Source organism: Dioscorea cayenensis, chromosome 19, assembly GCF_009730915.1.
Source record: "Dioscorea cayenensis subsp. rotundata cultivar TDr96_F1 chromosome 19, TDr96_F1_v2_PseudoChromosome.rev07_lg8_w22 25.fasta, whole genome shotgun sequence".
NCBI classification, from domain to species: domain Eukaryota; kingdom Viridiplantae; phylum Streptophyta; class Magnoliopsida; order Dioscoreales; family Dioscoreaceae; genus Dioscorea; species Dioscorea cayenensis.
The window spans coordinates 19,470,411-19,488,714 of NC_052489.1; the positions used below are offsets into that span (position 1 = coordinate 19,470,411).

An 18,304-nucleotide genomic window follows, 5' to 3' on the forward strand; every position below is an offset into this window, starting at 1 on the left:
TTAATAAGCTGCAAATAAAAAAAAATTTATGGATGTGACATTTTTTTTATCGGAGAAGTAAAAAATCTTAACTATTAACATTTTTCTATAAATTTTACTTATATTTAATGTAGTCTTAATGTTGGGTATATAATTATCCAAATAAATTAATTGAAGTTAAAATAAGTAAATTTTATGTTTTTTGAAAATTTTAATTATATAATAAAAAATCCTAATAAATTAATTTATTGTTAAAGGAAAATATATGTTAACAATCTAAATAATTTTCTTTTAACTAAATCTTCATATCCCTTTGCATGCATTCCTATTTCTATTAGGGGCCGTTTGGATCCAGGATTGGATTTTTGGGAGTGGGAATCACAAGTACCCATGCTTCCCACTCCCATGTTTGGGTTGAAGTAATGGGAGTCCCATTGCTTTGATGGGATGGTTGGACAATCCCATCAAGGGGATTCCTATTACCCCCAAAATTGGGGATAATGGGACTCATGAGAGGGGGTAATGGGGTGTAATACCCATATTACCCCTCTCTTTATATTTAATTAATATTTAAATTAAATTTAATTATATTAATTTCAAATAAATAATTAATTAATGGGGTGTAATACCCTATTATTATTTTAATTATTATAATTAAAATAATTAATTAAATATGTAAATTAATTATATTAAGTTTAAATATTTAATTATAATAAATTCTAAATATTTAATAATAAATAATATTAAATATTTATTATTAAACATAATTTATTATTTTATACAAATAATTTATTTACACAAAAGGGTATTAATGTAATTTTTATCCTATCTCTCTCTTATTTTTTCCTATTCCTAACTCTCATTCCCTCCATCCAAACACATTCTTCATTATCCTCCTCTTTCCCCTATTCTTATTCTCATTCCTCCCTTTTTTTCATTCCCCCTCTTATCATTCTTATTCCGCAATCCAAACGGCCCCTTAGATCTAGGTTTTTAACACTTACTGAAAAATCTGGACTACAATAGAATAAGCCATAATTATTACTCATATCTATTTCAATAGCTGCTATTAAAGCATTTCGAGCATCAGATTGCCATCCTTTATCCATTAGTGTAACTAGTACTTATTTAATTTTTTTTATAGAAATTGGAGCTATTTAATAATAATTGTTTCTTTTATAAGATATCTTATTTAATTAAAATATTAAAGGGTACAAAAAAAAATTTACAAAAAATTTCTCATATTCTCTATCCTATTCCTATCCCCATTCCCTCCAACCAAACATTACTTTTGTTCCCATCCTCTTCCCCTTCCCTTTCCCCATCCCCATCTCCATATTCTCATTCCTTCAACCAAACAGACCATATTAAAGGTAGTGTGGTGGTAATATGTTTCTTTGCTATTATTCCTTTAATTTCCTTCAAAATAGGGTAGCACAACTATTATGTAGGAATTTCAGCTTCATTCTCCATTGATTTGGTTCTGAGCCAGGTTTGGTATAGCTTCTCCTCAAAATACTTTCTTTGCATACTCCCCTTGTCAAATCCCTATCCTTGATGGAGAGCATTATGATATTTGGAGTTCTCAAATGGAGATGATTTTAGTATCACAAGATTTGTGGGATATTGGAGAAGATGGTTATGAAGAACGGGCCGAATCATCTTCTAGCAAGTTATGGACAACAACAAAAGAGAAGCAACACAAAGAAAATTTGAAAAGAAATGCCACTGCCTTGAGAATTATACACCAAGGGATGAGTAAATCCATCTTGCCTCGAATCTTTGGTGAGAAAAAGGTTAAAAGTGCTTGCCATAAGTTGAAAAATGAATTTCAAGGATATGAAAAAGTAATCTCCATTAAGTTGCAAAACCTGTGGAGTAATTTCGACAATATGAAGATGAAAAATGGTGAAAAAAATTAAAGATTTCTTCTCAAGAGCTGCTGAAATTGTTAATCAGATAAAAAGTCTTGACAATGTTGTTCCTGAAAGAAGATTGTACAGAAGATCCTCATAAGTCTTCCTCAAAAATTCGAGCATGTTGTTGCTGTCATAGAGGAAACAAAAGATTTGTCAAAAATTCAATGTATGAATTAATAGGATCTCTTGAAGCACATGAGGAGAGGGTGAACAAATATTCAGATTAGCCAATGGAGCAAGTTTTTTAGATGAAGCTGAATTTGTCGTCTATAAAGAAGGTGCCAAGATCAAATTATGAACAAAGAGGAGGCTTTGTCCAAAGAAAAGGAACCTGTGGCAGAGGACATCTTGGTCAGAGGTGGAGAAAGAAAAATTTTCACTAGCAACAAAACTTTAGCAACCATGAATTGTATTGTTTAATTGTAAGAAAACTAATCATCACACTAAATATTGCAGGTTTAGATGCACCACTTGCAAAAACTCTTATCATTCCTACAGTAGTTGTTGGTATATAGACATGAAAGAAAAGAATGAAGAGAATCAGGTTGCCCATCTTTCTAAGGAGGATGGGTTAGAACAATTGTTTTTATGTACTGGAGGAGATGAAGCATATATATTACTCCGGGAAAAAAATCATTATTAAAGGACTACAAGAACTTGGTTTTTGGATTCTGGGTGTATCAACCACATCACTGGTAATAAAAGAGTTTTCTCACAACTTGATGAAAATTTTACTTCTCGAGTTGAACTTGGAGGTAGCAAGCAAGTGAAGATTAAAGGGAAAGTAATAATTACAGTCCATACTCAAGAAGGTAAAGAAAAGCACATTCATGGTATGCATTACTCACCAAATATTACTCAAAATCTTCTTAGTGTTGGGTAAATGATGCAAAGAGGTTATAGGTTGGTGTTTGATGATAATCACTGTGAAGTTATCAATAAAAGAATGAAGCAAACTATCGTTGTAATGAAGATGAATTTGACCAACCTTTTTCCTCTCAATTTGGAGACATTACATAAATTTGCATTGAAGAATGAAGTTGTTGATGAGTCATGGCTCTAGCATCTTCGTTATGGCCATCCAAATTACAAAGGATTGTAATTACAGAAGCAAAGGAAGATGGTGGTTATATTGCCATGAATTCAAAGCTAAGACAAAATATGTGAAGGTTGCATTTTTAGCAAACTTCATCAACTTCCATTACTAAAAACAGCTTAGAGAACTTCAAATCCACTTGAACTCATGCATGCAGATATATGCGGGCCAATTCAAACTATATCAATGAGTAACAAATGCTACTTCATCCTCTTTTCACTAGACAAGGATGATTTGCCTTTATTTTCTTGAACTAAAATCAGATGCTTTCACAATGTTTTTTCATTTTAAAGCTCTTACAGAAAGGTAAAGTGGCTATCAAATTAAGGATCTCAGAACTGATTGTGGAGGAGGGTTTATATTCAAGAGTTTCCTTGATTATTGCAAGGAAAATGGCATTCAAAGACAAATGATTGTATGCTACTGTCCCAACAAAATGGTGTGGAAAAGGAAAAATCGAACTATTGTGAAGATGGCTAGCTAGAAGTATGCTAAAAGGGAAAAATCTTCCCAATAAACTTTGGGTTGAAGTCATTAATGTAGTCGTCTATATCTTGAATCCCCCCTCCCCTCCCCCACACACACACACACACACACACACACACACAAAAGCCGTCTATAACAAGACTCCTTTTGAAGCTTGGTTTAGGAGAAAGCTGGTAGTTGATTAACTCAAGGTCTTTGCTTGTGTGACTTATGCATTAACTCCTCCTCAAACAAGAGAGAAATTTGATGAGAAAGGAGAAAAGTATATTTTATTGGTTATAGTGAAGAATCTAAAGGATGCAGGCTATTCAATCATAGCACAAATTAGTTGTTGATTTCACGAGATGTTGTTTTTGATGAAATGGATGAATGGAAATGGGAAAGTGGAGAAATCAGCTTGCATGAAGAACAAATAACTCTTGAGTTAATTCCTTCAACTGAAATTCAGCAAGAAGGTCAAGAAGTTGTAGGAAATTATGATGTTACTTTTAATAACCAAGAGCAACAACAAGAAGATGATATTGATACTAAAACACCTCGAAAGTATCGCACCTTGTGAGATATAATATCTTCTTGTAATTTAGCTCTCTTAGTGCGTGAACTAGAAAATTTTTCAAAAGCACAAAAAGAAGAAGTATGGAGGAAAGCAATGGACGCGGAAATGCAAAGCATTGAGAAGAATCATAGTTGGGAGCTTACAAACCTTCCAAAAGGAAAAGAAGCAATATGGTTGAAATGGGTTTATAAAGTTAAGTATGATGAAGTTGGAAACATTCAAAAATTCAAAGCCCGTTTAGTTGCAAAAGTCTATGCATAACAGCTAGGTGTAGACTTGAATGAAACATTTGCTGTCGTTGCCAGAATGGAGACTATTCGAACCATTCTTGCCTTAGCTGCACAATTGGAGTTGATGGTATATCAAGTTGATGTCAAATCAGCTTTTTAAATGGGGAATTGCAAGATGAAGCAACCTAAAGGCTATTGCATCAAAGGAAAGGAAGATAAAGTGTATCACTTGCATAAAGCTTTATACAGGTTAAAGCAAGCTCCACAAGCTTGGAATAACATGATTGAATCTTATTTTTTGAGATATGGCTTTCTTAAAAGTCCCAATGAACCATCACTCTATGTAAAGAAAGAAAAAAATGGAGATGTTCTAGTTGTTTGCTATATGTAGACTACTTGATTTATACGGGTACAAATGGAGCAATGATTGAAAATTTTAACAAGGCTATGATGGAAGAATTTGAAATAACTGACTTGGGACTTATGAAGTATTTTCTAGGTATCCAAGTTAAGCAATCAAGAGGTGAGATTTTTATTTCTTAAGAAAAATACGAACATAGAAGATTTGTTGGAAAAGTTTGGCATGGCAAATTGTAAAGCTATTACTACTCCAATAAATCCTAATAAAAAATTGCAACAGAATGAAGATGACGGTGTAGATGAAATAACCTATAGAAACCTTGTTGGCTCTCTCATTTATCTAACTAACATAAGGCCTGATATTGTTTAATCAGTGAATGTTGTTTCAAGATTTATGTGCTCTTAGCAAGGCACATCTATCTACAACAAAAGGAATTCTTAGATACTTGCAAGGAACAAAGAAAAGAAGGAATCAAATAAGAGAAGAATTCAAAATGTGACTTAGTTTGATTCACGGACAGTGATTGGGCTAGTAGTAATGATGATCAAAGAAGCACTTTAGGATATGTTTTTTTCCCTTGGATCAAATGTGATCTCTTGGTGTTCAAGAAAACAAAAAACCATTCCATTATCATCAGTTGAAGCTGAATACATTGCTGCAATAGAAGCAACTTGTGATGTTATTTGGCTAAGGAGAATTCTTATTGATTTGCAGCAGGATGTTTCATAATCAACTATAATATTTTGTGACAATATGTCTCTGTTGCAATGACTAAAACCCTGTTTTCCATGCTAGAAGCAAGCACATTGAGTTGTGTCATCATTTCATCCTTGATCTTGTGAGCAAGGTAGAAATTCACTCGAAATTCATCAACATACATGAAAATGCTATAGATTTTCTAACCAAAGCAGTTGCAAGAGACAAGTTTGAAAGGTTTAAGCAACAATTGAAAATCACAAATTAAGAGGGGGTGTACGTTAAGAGGTAATTTAGATTTTCAATGTTTGATGTGTTTGACTAGTCTTATAGTTGATTGGCCCTTGGTCCTGTTAGTGTTATATGTTTGTGTTTTTGATGTATTTTCTCTATGTGTAGGTTAAAAGAGTGGTCATGTGATGAGTCCCACATGTTGCTGAGTTGACCAAAAAAAGAAAAAGTGAGAGATGTCACATGAGTATGTTTTGAGGAATTATCTCTCTTCCTCCTATCATGATATATATGTAATGGAATGAATGTTATGCAACAAAAAAAAATTCTGCAGAATTTTGTGTTGTGAGCAAAACTAGCATCAATGCATACATTATCTCAAGTTTCTTCTTCTTGCCTACAAGGTGTTTGAGGAATTGTCTCAAAGAGTATAATTCAAGCTTTAGGCTTCATCCTACAACGACTACAAAGAGGCAAACTGCAACTTTTGTATACTGAGATAAGTCCAGCTATTCGGTAGAAATTTCAGCTTCATTCTCCACCAGCATCATCACTAATTGAAGGAGTCTTCTTGTGTTCACTACTTTCAATCATGACATTAACATTTGATGACAATGTTGCGTCTTCCAAAAGGAGCAACAATATATATCAGTATTAAAAACATTAAAAGAAATAATTGAATATGAGCATACTCCGTACATCAACTCAAAAAACTAATAGGATTAAATGATAATTTCTTAAACTTAGCCCAAGGGTATTTTCAGGATTCATAGGCTATTTTCAACATTTATAAGAATTTGTTTTTAAAGGGATTCATAAGAATTTAACAATGTGTTTAGTGAGAGCTATTAATGTAATTCAACTAAAAAAGAGGGACTCAAAAATAAACTAGTTAGTCAGCATGACTATTTGGGAAAAATCTCAAATTACAGCAAATTACAGGGACCATGTGATAGTTTTCTCTAAAAATATCCACGTTGAAATAACTAATAAGTAATTTCAATATAAAATCCATCCACATGCTTAGGACGTGTTTGGTTAGCTGAAGTGGAGTTCGAAGTGGCAAAAACGGTGAGTTTCACACCACTTCATTTTGTTTGGTTCGCTCAAATGAAGACCGAAGTGGTGATTTGACAACTTCCAAACACCATCTACTCCCCCATGACTTCGAGGATAAAAAAACTCCAAAGTCTGCTTTTGAGGCATTTTACTTCCCTCACGTGTTATCACGTGATTTGCTTGGGATCACCCCCGACTTCCCCATTTCCCAGGTCACTTCGGTGTTTTCGTTCTAGGGTTTCTCTTCTTCGCCTCTTGCCTTCCCGATCTCTCCCTCGCCCTCGTTGTCTTCGCCCGAGATCCCCCATCTCTCTGTCGCCGCCTACTTGACCCGATTGTTCCTCTCTCTGTTGATTCCTTCTTTTTTTGTTCGCCATCCGTTCGAATCCAACTCGGTAGACATCTCTCCTCCGAAAAATGTGAATGATGATATTTGGGATGCTTTTTACTTTTTTTCCTTTTCGCTTTTCATCCTAATTTCTTGTAGCTTGTCCGTTGTTTTCCATTTTTTTCATTTTGTTGTTTCCTTAGGTTTTTCAGAGAATACAATCGTGTCTATTGTTTTTTATGGGGTTTCTTCTCCCGATCTTGTTTTTCTTGCAGATCTGCAAGATTACCTTTTTTTTTATTTTCTTGTTGATTCTGGTTTATTTATCATGTAAGTTTCTTATGATTGATTTTTTCTCATTATAGTATTTTCTTTCAGTATAGATCTTCATATATTAATTTAGGTTTTTTTTTATTTTGATTTATTTTTCTGTGGATCTTCATATGCCGTAAATTCGTCCATAGCTTTTTTCTTATATTTTCTTGCAGTTCTTCAAGGCATGTATTTTTTTCTAATTTGTTTATGTATGTTATGTTTATCTCTAATTTATTTCTGGTATGATTACACAGTATGCAATGTCTTTCAGTGTTTATGTTTCTTATTTCATTGTAGATCTTCATGGTATATACTCTTACATTTGTGTTCTTTTGTTTTTATATTTATTTTTCATCATATATGCATACTATGAAAGGCTTTTAGGTGTATTTTTGTATTTTCAATACACATCTTCATACCATGTTAGTTCATTGTTGTCTTTTATTTTTGATTTCTTGGTCTAATGATAGCATAGTCTGGATTGTTTAATGGTTGTTTTCCAAAGAAATCCTTCTTTGATACACTCGATCACTACCCTCCAATCTAACCATATTCTACTGCCTTATCTTTGAGTTATACATAAATGATTTTGTTATTCTTTTTCCAATTTGTTTATATATGTTATGTTTATCTTTGATTTATTTCTGGAATGATTACACAGTATGCAATGTCTTTCAGTGTTTATGTTTCTTATTTCATTGTAGATCTTCATAGTATGTACTCTTACATTTGTGTACTTTTGTTTTGTATTTATTTTTCATCATATATGCTCCTTTCAGTAGCTGTCTGTTGAAATCAATAACGTTATCCTTAATTATGTAGATGGATAGTTGGATTGTTAATGACCGTGTGAGGCCATTAGTTGCAGCGTTCACTACCATTATTTTGGTTGTTTCCTGCCTACTTGAAGAAATGCATCTCCCTAGGCAAGGGAGAAGTAAGGAACCGTCCATGTTTTGAGACTTAATTAGGAAAAAACACATGGAACATGTTTTAAGGAGTGGCCATGACTATTGTGTGAGATACCTTAGGATGGACGTAGGTCCTTTTATGCATCTATCATCGATCATGCGTGACAAGCACCTTCTCCAGGACACGAGACATATATTGGTTGAGGAACAATTGTCTATGTTCTTGCATATTGTTGGTCTCAATACGAAGAATAGGACCATGAGAATAATATATGTTCGATCTGGGGAAATGATTAGCCGATATTTTAATAGCGTACTTAGAGCTATTTGTGCCATTCAAGATGATTTTGTACACTCCCCTAGCGCCAATTGTCACTCGGAAATTGAATGCAACCCGAATTGGTATTCATTTTTCAAAGTAAGTAAATTATACATAACATAAATGTAATAATTTCCCCTTAATCGATTGTTCCATATTCCTTCATATATTTTTGTCTTGTAGGATTGTATAGGTTTGTTAGAGGGACGCATATTGATGCGTCCGTCCCCCCTCAAGACCTACCTCGGTTTCATGGTCGTCAAAGCCCAACCTAGAATATCTTGGCTGTGGTGAACCCTGACTTGCATTTCACCTATGTGTTGGCAGGTTGGGAGGGATCAGCGAATGACTTCACTGTCCTAAAAGATGCACTAGCAAGACCACAACCCGAAGGATTAAAAATGATAGAAGGTAGGAAACCTCATATTTTATCAATTAAAATATTACAAGCAAGTCCACTTGACTGGTGCCATTTATTGTAGGGAAATATTATCTTGTAGATGCCGGTTATACCACTATGCAAGGTTTCATAGCACCATATCGAGGTGTTAGGTATCACTTAAAAGAGCATAGTGGAAGGGCACCAACAAATCCAAAGGAATTGTTCAACCTTCGACACTCGATGCTGCGTTCTCGTGTAGAGAGTGCTTTTGCAATCTTAAAGAACCATTTCAAGATTTTTACATCACATCCTTTCTTCCCATTCAGGACATAGGTTAAGTTAGTAATTGCATGTTGCATATTGCATAACTATATAGCAGGTGTCGACCCAAATGATATGATCTTGCATGAAGGAAACATGGAACATTATGACCAAATGATGTCATTGCAACCCCGATCACAGCGAGAACAGCGTAAAGAAAATCACCAATGGATTGAACTTAGAGACAAGATAGAGAACGACATGTGGACTCAATATAGTGGTTTTGTTAGATTATTACTCGATGTTTTGTTAAATTTATTAATGAGAACATCTTTGTCATGTAAATGGAATGGTTGGACTACAAGTTAAGCTACAATGGTTGGACAAGGTAGCTATCTTTGTTTTTTCATGTAGTTTTTTCATTAAACTAGGATAGTTGGACTACATGTTATGATTAAATGCTTCACTTGTTCTTTCATGGTTTTTATCTTTAGTCGACATATGTTTTTTTTTTTCTTTTTTGGCATGTTGTTCATTTCCATGATTCACTTGTTCTTTCATGTTTTTTCATGGTTTACAATTTCATAGTTTGTTTTCTTTTCCATGATTCAATTCTTTGTGAAATCATAATTCCATGTTTAATTGGTGTTGCAATATAATATAGATTTATAAATACTGACCTGCTGGTATGTTTCCATATTCTTTTTTGGTCTTCATTGTTGTACTGACCTGCTGGTATGTTTCCATTTTCTTTTTGGGTCTTCAATTGTTATAATGACCTACTGGTATGTTTCCATATTGTTTTTGGGTCTTCATTGTTATACTAATCTGCTAGTATGTTTCCATATTCTTTTTTCATGGCTTTTGCATTAATATTGACCTGCTGGTATGTTTCCATATTCTTTTTGGGTCTTCATTGTTGTACTGACCTACTAGTATGTTTCCATATTCTTTTTTCATGGTTCTTATGATTTCTGTAGTGTGTAGTTCCAGTAAGTTTCATTTGTTTTATTTTTTTCCTTGTTTGTTTTTCACATGTATTATTGTCCTCTAAACGTAAGCTCCATTTGATATTATTTCAGAAGTAAGTTATATGTTTTTGCTAATGGTCCACATATTTCATTCACTATTATGATGTGAATATGAATGTGTATGATTGTGAAATTGCTGCAGTTTACATCAAATAGATATTAGATTCTTACATAATTACCATTTTCCATTAGAATTCCTATAGCTATAGAGGGTATTGAGTGTGCAAAAGAAAAATCTTCATCATGGGAATCTGGCAATAAGCGTGATACCCCTAATAAGTGATGGAAAGTTGAATACGCCAGCTTCTTGATATCACTTATTATGGAACAAGTAAGAAAAGAGCTCAAATGTGATAAATCATTCAAATGTGATAAAGCATTTGTCTTTGCTTCTTTTGCCGTCAATTCTAGGTTCAATTCTAAGTTCAATGCTGAGAACGTTAAAAATCATTATCGAACTTTGAAATTGCGATATGCTGAGAAAAAAAAGTGAGAGATCTTAGTGGTGCAGGTTGGGATGATGCCACGAAGACCATCACCCTTGATCCCATGGTTGCTTTGACATACGTCGAGGTAACATCGTTCAACTTCTATGATAATAATATTATGACATAGGCATGTTTACATCTGAACTTTGTTGTGTATGCCATGTAATATAGGCCCACCCAGCAGCCAAGCCTTTTATAAACAAACCTATTGAACATTATGAAGCACTGAGGGTTATATGTGGTGAGGATAATGCAATGGGCGCATATGCAACATCTATGTTTGCTGATTTGGGGGATAACTCTAAACATGAAGGCAACAATATGGACAATTTTGATGAAGGGCCAATAGAACATCCAAGTGATGATGATGACGATGCAAATCTGCCCTGCCTGTTGTTAGCAACCCCGCCACATCAGCTATCCAAGGTAAGGGTCACAACGTTCAAGTAAGGGTTCAGAAAACCCTTCAATGATGGGTGATCTCATTGTTGTGGTGGGAGAAATGACAACTGCCATTAAGAACCCACTGGACAGATAGCTTGTATGCGAAGGTTATGGAGGTTAATGGTTTTGATAAGAAGGAACTTGTTCAGGTGTTTGATTTTCTATAGTTTCGTGAGATTAAGGTAAAAGGATTCATAGTGAAAGAGATTGAACTCAAGAAGGATTCGATCGGAAATTTTCTATCCAGGATGGATTGATTCAACACCTACCATGTGTCGGACACACTTAACTGATCCCTGCTTCTAGTACCTAGTTATTTTAGTTCATGTTTAATGCGTTTCATGCATCATGACTGCCTCATATTTTGTGATGGGTGAACATAACTTGGGTAACCTTGCTGTGGTTGCATCCATTCATGCATTTCATTTGTTTTGAATTTCTGCATTTCATGTTGTCATGTGCCTGTGTCTTTCATGAACTTGTTGACATGTGTATGTCTGTGTGGACATACTTATATTTATGCTGGTCTACATGGTTTGGATATATGTGTTTCTCACTAACATGGCTTTCCTTTGTTTTTTTTTTATTGGATTTCAGGTTAGGATAGGATGGCAATTTGTGACATTGCACTGAGGCACAGTTCTGTAATATGACATAAAAGTTCAAATTGGAGCTGTGGCGGGGCAAAAATGAGGGGCACTTGGATACCAATCTTTTGCAGCCATTGCGCATATGATTTGCTTGAATGTCAAGGTAGCATTAAATTGGTGTTATTATGCATTATTTCAATTGTATGAATGTTAACGTATTTGTAATGTTTCTGAATTATTTTATTTTTAGGCTTAAATTAATTTTTCATGAGATTATTATTTTTTAACTGATTTATACAAGTGTGGCGAGGCAATCAGGAGGCACAGAGTGCCACCATTGTAGCCACTGTGTATAGTTTTTGGTCCCTTTGGTTGATTTTACAAATGGAACATGTGCCAATGAAAGTGCTTAATTGTCGCTCTTGCTACTAGAGCCATGCCAAGCAAACTTGAATTGCTTTCATTCACCAATACAAAGAGGATATGATCTGCATGATGTACAAACTTACAGAAAGGTATCATATTAGTTAATATCTGCATTCGAAGGCATTGTATTCTCTGTGAATTCATCAACTTAAAGCTTATATGTTCATAATTTCCATTATAGTCTAGTGAAATGCTTTAGAGGGAATTGGTTGTTGTTGAGAAGGAAAAGGATGAATTTATGCGTGATTACTCCTACAGTTTTCTCCTTCCCTTCCTTTGCACTATAAGTTCCATACATTATTTCTTTTACATGTTTATCTCAAAGAAACAAAATTTATTAATCCATTTCATTGTTTCAAGTTGTCAAGGATCTGAAATATGCTGACACACATGAATGGGCAAAGATTGATGGAACTTCTGCCACCATTGTAGTGATAGTGCATTTGTAGTGATAGTTCAATGATGGTATAGTCTTCTTCAATGTTGTTCTCTAGCTTTATTCTTTTCACTGTGGTTGTAGTAACTTCAATGTATTTTTTGATAATCATGTATTTCACTAGAGTGAAACATTGCTATTTTATTTCAGATTATCAGGAATTACCTGCTGATGGAGTTGCATTTTGAGCAAGGGAAATGTTTTGGTGCGATTGAGAGTGTGAAATTCTGTGTGGAAGAAGATGCCAAGCATTGAAAAATTATGCAGGTGATGTTGAGGGAATTGTTCGGTTATAGCCACTTTTCTAGTTCAGCTTGGGCATAATAACAATGTTTGTCTAGTAGATCTCATAATGTTTCTTGATCTAATACAGGAAGATTATACTGATATTATTGATGGATGACGACCAAAGTTGAAAACGAGCTCAACTGTGAACGGAGGTGGGGCTTGTTCATCGATAAAGAAAAGAGCTTTAAGGAGCAATCCACATATTTAATAAATCATGTTGTCTAATAAAATTGTATTTGCTTAGCTTTGTTTATGGTACTTTTAATTTGTAGTTCACTGTATCTCTGAAATGTTGTTAAACCATATTCGTTGTTGATCTTGTTTATAATATAAAAAATTTTGTGGATGTTTACTTGTATGCAATCATATTACAAAACCGGTGATAAAAAACTCTATTTTTCACATTTGAATTCTTGGTTTTTCAATTATATTAATAAAAATATAATAGGAAAAACTTTAAAAAAAACGTAAACAAAACTGAAACCAGAGAATCACTTAATAAGATTTATCAATATACAACAACAACAACAACCATTTATGTAATGTTTGTTATATTGATAACCCATTTGAAACTTAATTTTGGGATTAACGAAAAGAAAAGTTAAATAATTTAATTTTGGGTTTAAAGAAAAAAATTAACTTAAACTAGATTTATGTACCCGCGCTAATGCTGCGGGTGGACTATATCTAAAAGGAAGATTGCAAAGATAATATAAATTTTGAAAAAAAATTGTTAATGTCATTTTTTTTGTAAACCGTTTTCAGTATGAGAAGTATATTCGCATGATGTGAAAGGTGGGAAATATATTACTGGAATATCTTATATTGTTTATTGAATAATGAAAATGATTTCATTTCAATACTTTGATAGGAAAAATAATTTTAAGTATTAAGCTTTCTACTTGGTTTTTTTTCTTCTTTATTGTAAGAATTGAAATAAGATACCCGTCTAATATATATATATATATAGACACTTCATCATTGAAGAGAATTTGTTACAACTCATCATCACATAAATATTAATTTAAGAGCAATGTTGTCGTTGAGTTGATATTATGCAAGGTCCTCATGCTTCTAATTTAGTTTTAGCAAACAAAGGCACTTGTATTAACACAGGAAAAAAGTTGTTCAAGTTCTCATCTCCAACTACAAAAAAGTGAACAGAAAAGGAAAAAAAAGTGAAACAACTTCACTCCACTCATGGTTGTCATTATGGATGTGTATTAGAGACAGTGGAGTGTTCATCGTTATCATCCATGGCAACAGGAAGGTTGAGGTCAATCAGAGTGTCTAAAGATAGGATTTTGGGAGATGAATAGGATTTGAGAGACTTCTCGGCATTGTTCTCTAATGAGTGAACTCCATTTATCTAATGATAGTTTGGGGTCGACTCTTTGTCTCCCTTCTTATGGGTAGTAGTATTTTCAACATGTAAAAGAACAATGTATTATTGAATGTTTTTATAAATAAGTCATGTGAAGATGTTATTTGAGATGATATAAAAAAAAGATTATTCTATACTAATTAATGTATAGAATAATTTTGTGTTAGATTATATTCTCAATGATAATCATACTAAATTAATTTGTCATTTATTTCATTTTGTATTTATTAATCGATATGCAAGTATTATAGTCATATGAAATTTGATTTTTTTTTTTTGAGCATAAATCATGGATAGGCCAATATGCATTTGTAGTTAACTTAATTTTTTTTTTAGGTTTTCCTAGTGTGTTATGTTGATATGGCAAGAAAGTTTAGTTCTAAGGCTTGTTCACATGTATGGTGGTTTTTGTGTATAAAGTTTTTTTTGGTTGTATTTTGCATTTCATTAATCCATTTAAAACAAATATATACTAAGTCATAATGCTATGCAATTGCTACGCAAGTTCATATTTATCATAATAGGAAGTTATAAACATAGGTTGAACTTTTCAATCTTCAAAATTGACTATAATGTTGTTCTTCATTATATCTTTATATTTAAGTAGAAATTACATTGTTTTGGGAGTGTCCGAGCTGCATAGAGTTCCAATTTAGTTTTAACACAACTTCTTCATGACATGGGTAGTAGTCCTGTAATTTCAGAAGAATTCTTCACAATTAACAATATTTGTCAAGAAACTAACATTTAGTAAATATTATTATAAAATATTTGTAAACATTACTTCGAGTTTCTCAATTAGCTCTTTTGCATTTGAAGCGGAGACAACGATATAATGTGCACTTGGTTTGATGAAACCTTCCTCTATAGCTTGGTCAATGAAAGAAAGCAATGAGTTATAGTAGCCATTGATGTTTAGCAATCCAACCTGAAATAAAGAATAAGTTAGTCATGTTCTTTTCATAATTTTCATTGTGTATGTGTATAATTAGCATTAAATTACCGGCTTGCTATGTATGTCTAATTGTGCCCAAGTAATTACTTCAAAAAGTTCCTCAAGAGTGCCATAACCTTCTGCATAATAATTAACATTGCAAAGGAAAAAATATTATGAATAGTGATAGGATTTGTGCTTTTCTGCATAATAAGTTATAAAATAATAATAATAAAATGCAACAATTGTAGTTGTCTCATTTTCAAAATAGTAAACAAATTTAGTTTTGGTTTATTTTCAGTGATGCAAATGAAGGAAGGAGTTTGATTTATGTGCAACATTGAGTTATATGAAATGTTGGTTATATACTAACCAGACATAGCAATAAAGGCATCAGCATGTAGATTCATCTCTACTATCCTTTGGTGCATATTTTCAACTGGTTTTACTTCTCCAATTGTGACACCAGTGATATGGCATATATATATTAAAAAAACATAATGTATTATCTGTGCTTTAAGTTTCCATTTTAAAGAGTTTGTAATAAAAATAATTAAATTATTTTCATACCTCTTTATTCATTAGAGCATTGGGAATCACTCTGAGTACATGGATAAAAAATTTGGTTAACATCTTAAGAAGTTTTTTATTAAATGAATTAACTTTAAATTATTTTTTTCAAAAAAAAAAGCATACCCAAGAACATGCCTTCCACCATCAAAGAGAGTTTGAGATATCAAGCCCATTAATCCAATATTGCCTCCTCCATATACAAAATCAATGTTTTTCATTACCTGAATGGCGAACAATTGCCAGTTGATTTCAAATATCTACATTTATTAATTTATTTTGCAAAACAATATCAAGAGAAAAAGATAGAAATGAAGAGAGAGTGATGCAAAGAATAATAAAAATCAAGTTAAATGAAGAAGCCAAGCCAGTTCTTTCCCAAGATCAATGGTAGCATCCTGGTAACTCTTTTTCTTCCCTAGGCTACTACCACAAAAAACACAAATTTTCTTGAATTTGGATGTACTCATTCTCCCTTTGTTGTCTTTTGCTTTGCTAATACTACAAATTACATTCAATATATATCATATGTTAAGTGGTAGAAATGTACATAATAATAAGTAAGAATAAGTTAAAACTGAAAGAATGATATGCATGTGTTTTTTCCTAAAAAAAAATTTCTTGAACAATAGCAAGAACATGGAAAATATATGTAAACAAACATTGGAGTTATTTTATATCACGTTAGATCTAGTAGAGTGATGATGGATTGTTGTTTGGGAAGATTACTCTAGTTTTATCAGGTGTGTTTTGTTTTTTGTTGGGAGCTCTTTACAAATTAGTTAAAGATATATTAGATATAATTTGATGTGCATAGTTTACAATAATCCAAAGATTTTTCATGTTTTTGTTTGTTTTACCAACAATTGTTCACAATCATTTTAAAAGTATGCTTATAGTTTGTCTGTAAGTTTTTTTTTATAATTATCTATGATAATTTCATTTTCACAATTAAATCATTTATAGGAATCAAGTTTTTAAATTTTGAATTACAATATTATGTTAAGAAGAAAAATATAATAATCAAATTAATTTAGTAACTTAATATTGTTAGGTTATATGAATGCTTTGTATATTTATATATATACAAAAATTTGGAAAATATAAACTATTTCTTCTAACCATCTGCTCAGTTATTTTCATCTTCCTTTACTTTGCCGGTCAAATAAACTCTAGGAAAATGTGATCTTCTTCTTCATCTTTGACAAACCTAAACGATTTTGTTTCCAGATCTTGTTGGGGTTTTTTTTAAAAACCAATGACCAAATTTCAAATGCCATTCGAAGAGCTTTTAGGGACTCATAAATGTTGCCATTAATGCACAGTTGAGAGACGATGGTGATTATGTTGTGATCCTGCGAATCTTTTGACATCTTGATATGTGAATTTTTTTGACTTTTTACATACTTATATAGGAAATGGCATTGGTAATAGAGCAAAGTAGTCTATCCCCTCTTAGATTGCATGATAACCAAGAAGGTGATTCTAGAGTTATCATCATAGCATAGTTTATATATATACATATTTCTTAAATTTCATCCACACTGACATGAGAAAACAAAGACCAAGGCAGAGGAACTAGTTGATCTCTTTGACCATTTTATCATCATTATGATATAGAGAGACTTCTAAACTTGTTTTTGAAATGGGATTTGTCCATCTTTAATAGTATAATTGTTCTTTTTTTTAACTCTATCTATCCTCACTCTAACCAATAATCTTGCTCTTAACCCTAACTGCTACTTACTCTATTTCATCTTCTTCTCTATCTCATCATTGTCCTTTGATGGAGAAATTTGGGGAGTAGATGAGGTTTTGATGGAAGCCAAGGTACTTCAGGGTAACACTACACCATAAGCCTTTTCTTCCATCAAGTTTTACACCGACCTTGCAATTATCTGTTTCCTGTGCTGTCGCATCCATCTCAGCAAGATTAAGCATCATCAATATCCTTTACAACACCACAGTGAAACTGATCATTATCACCATCGTTATCATCATTATCATTATTATTTTTAACACTATCAGAAAGATTAAGCAACAATATCTCCACTGCAATAAGTTTTTTTTTTTATAATATAGGTTTCCATCTTTTGTTCTATGTATTTCCTTGTACTTCTTGCTTTACTTTTTTTTCTTTGTTTTTTTTCCAATTATGTGATTATTATGTTTTTGTTTGGCTTAGAATGGCATATCAAAATTGCAGTGGTTTTATTTGGAAAAATTCCTCAAGATATGATTGAAGATATTTTGGATGTGCAGTTTCAACATCTTCTAAATCCCTACATGATCTCAAACTTTTTATGTCAATGGTAATTTAATTCATTCATATAATGCAAACTATTTATTTTCAATAATAACAAAATGGGGTTTTCTTCCAGGTTGCAAGGGTTTTTATAGAAGCATTCAAAAGTCGGAGAGTTGGCTTATGAAATGGTTTGAATAATTTAATATATCACTTTATACCCGTGTTAAACGGGCATTAATTATTTAGGGAGCAGATAGGCCTGAGAGTTAGTTTTTCTTAGTTTGATTCGTATCTCTTGATATGATTTTTTCCTTATTTAGAAATGTTTAAATCATA

The 18,304-nt window shown here is 32.5% G+C and overlaps 1 protein-coding gene and 1 long non-coding RNA gene across 2 annotated transcripts; one reads left to right on the forward strand and one right to left on the reverse strand.

The window, feature by feature from the left end:
- Window positions 1–11,698: 11,698 nt before the first annotated feature.
- Window positions 11,699–13,141, forward strand: LOC120283893. The gene is made up of 3 exons (XR_005543397.1): window positions 11,699–11,845; window positions 12,695–12,811; window positions 12,918–13,141. It is a non-coding gene; the product is annotated as an uncharacterized LOC120283893 (long non-coding RNA).
- Window positions 13,142–14,815: 1,674 nt separating this feature from the next.
- On the reverse strand, window positions 14,816–17,643 carry LOC120284121 (cytokinin riboside 5'-monophosphate phosphoribohydrolase LOG1-like). The gene is made up of 8 exons (XM_039290923.1): window positions 17,555–17,643; window positions 16,089–16,221; window positions 15,847–15,944; window positions 15,721–15,751; window positions 15,524–15,623; window positions 15,220–15,290; window positions 15,001–15,144; window positions 14,816–14,908 (listed from the first exon to the last, which is right to left on the reverse strand). The coding sequence occupies exons 1-8, from the start codon at window positions 17,641–17,643 to the stop codon at window positions 14,816–14,818; spliced, it is 759 nt and encodes a 252-aa protein (XP_039146857.1).
- Window positions 17,644–18,304: the final 661 nt, after the last annotated feature.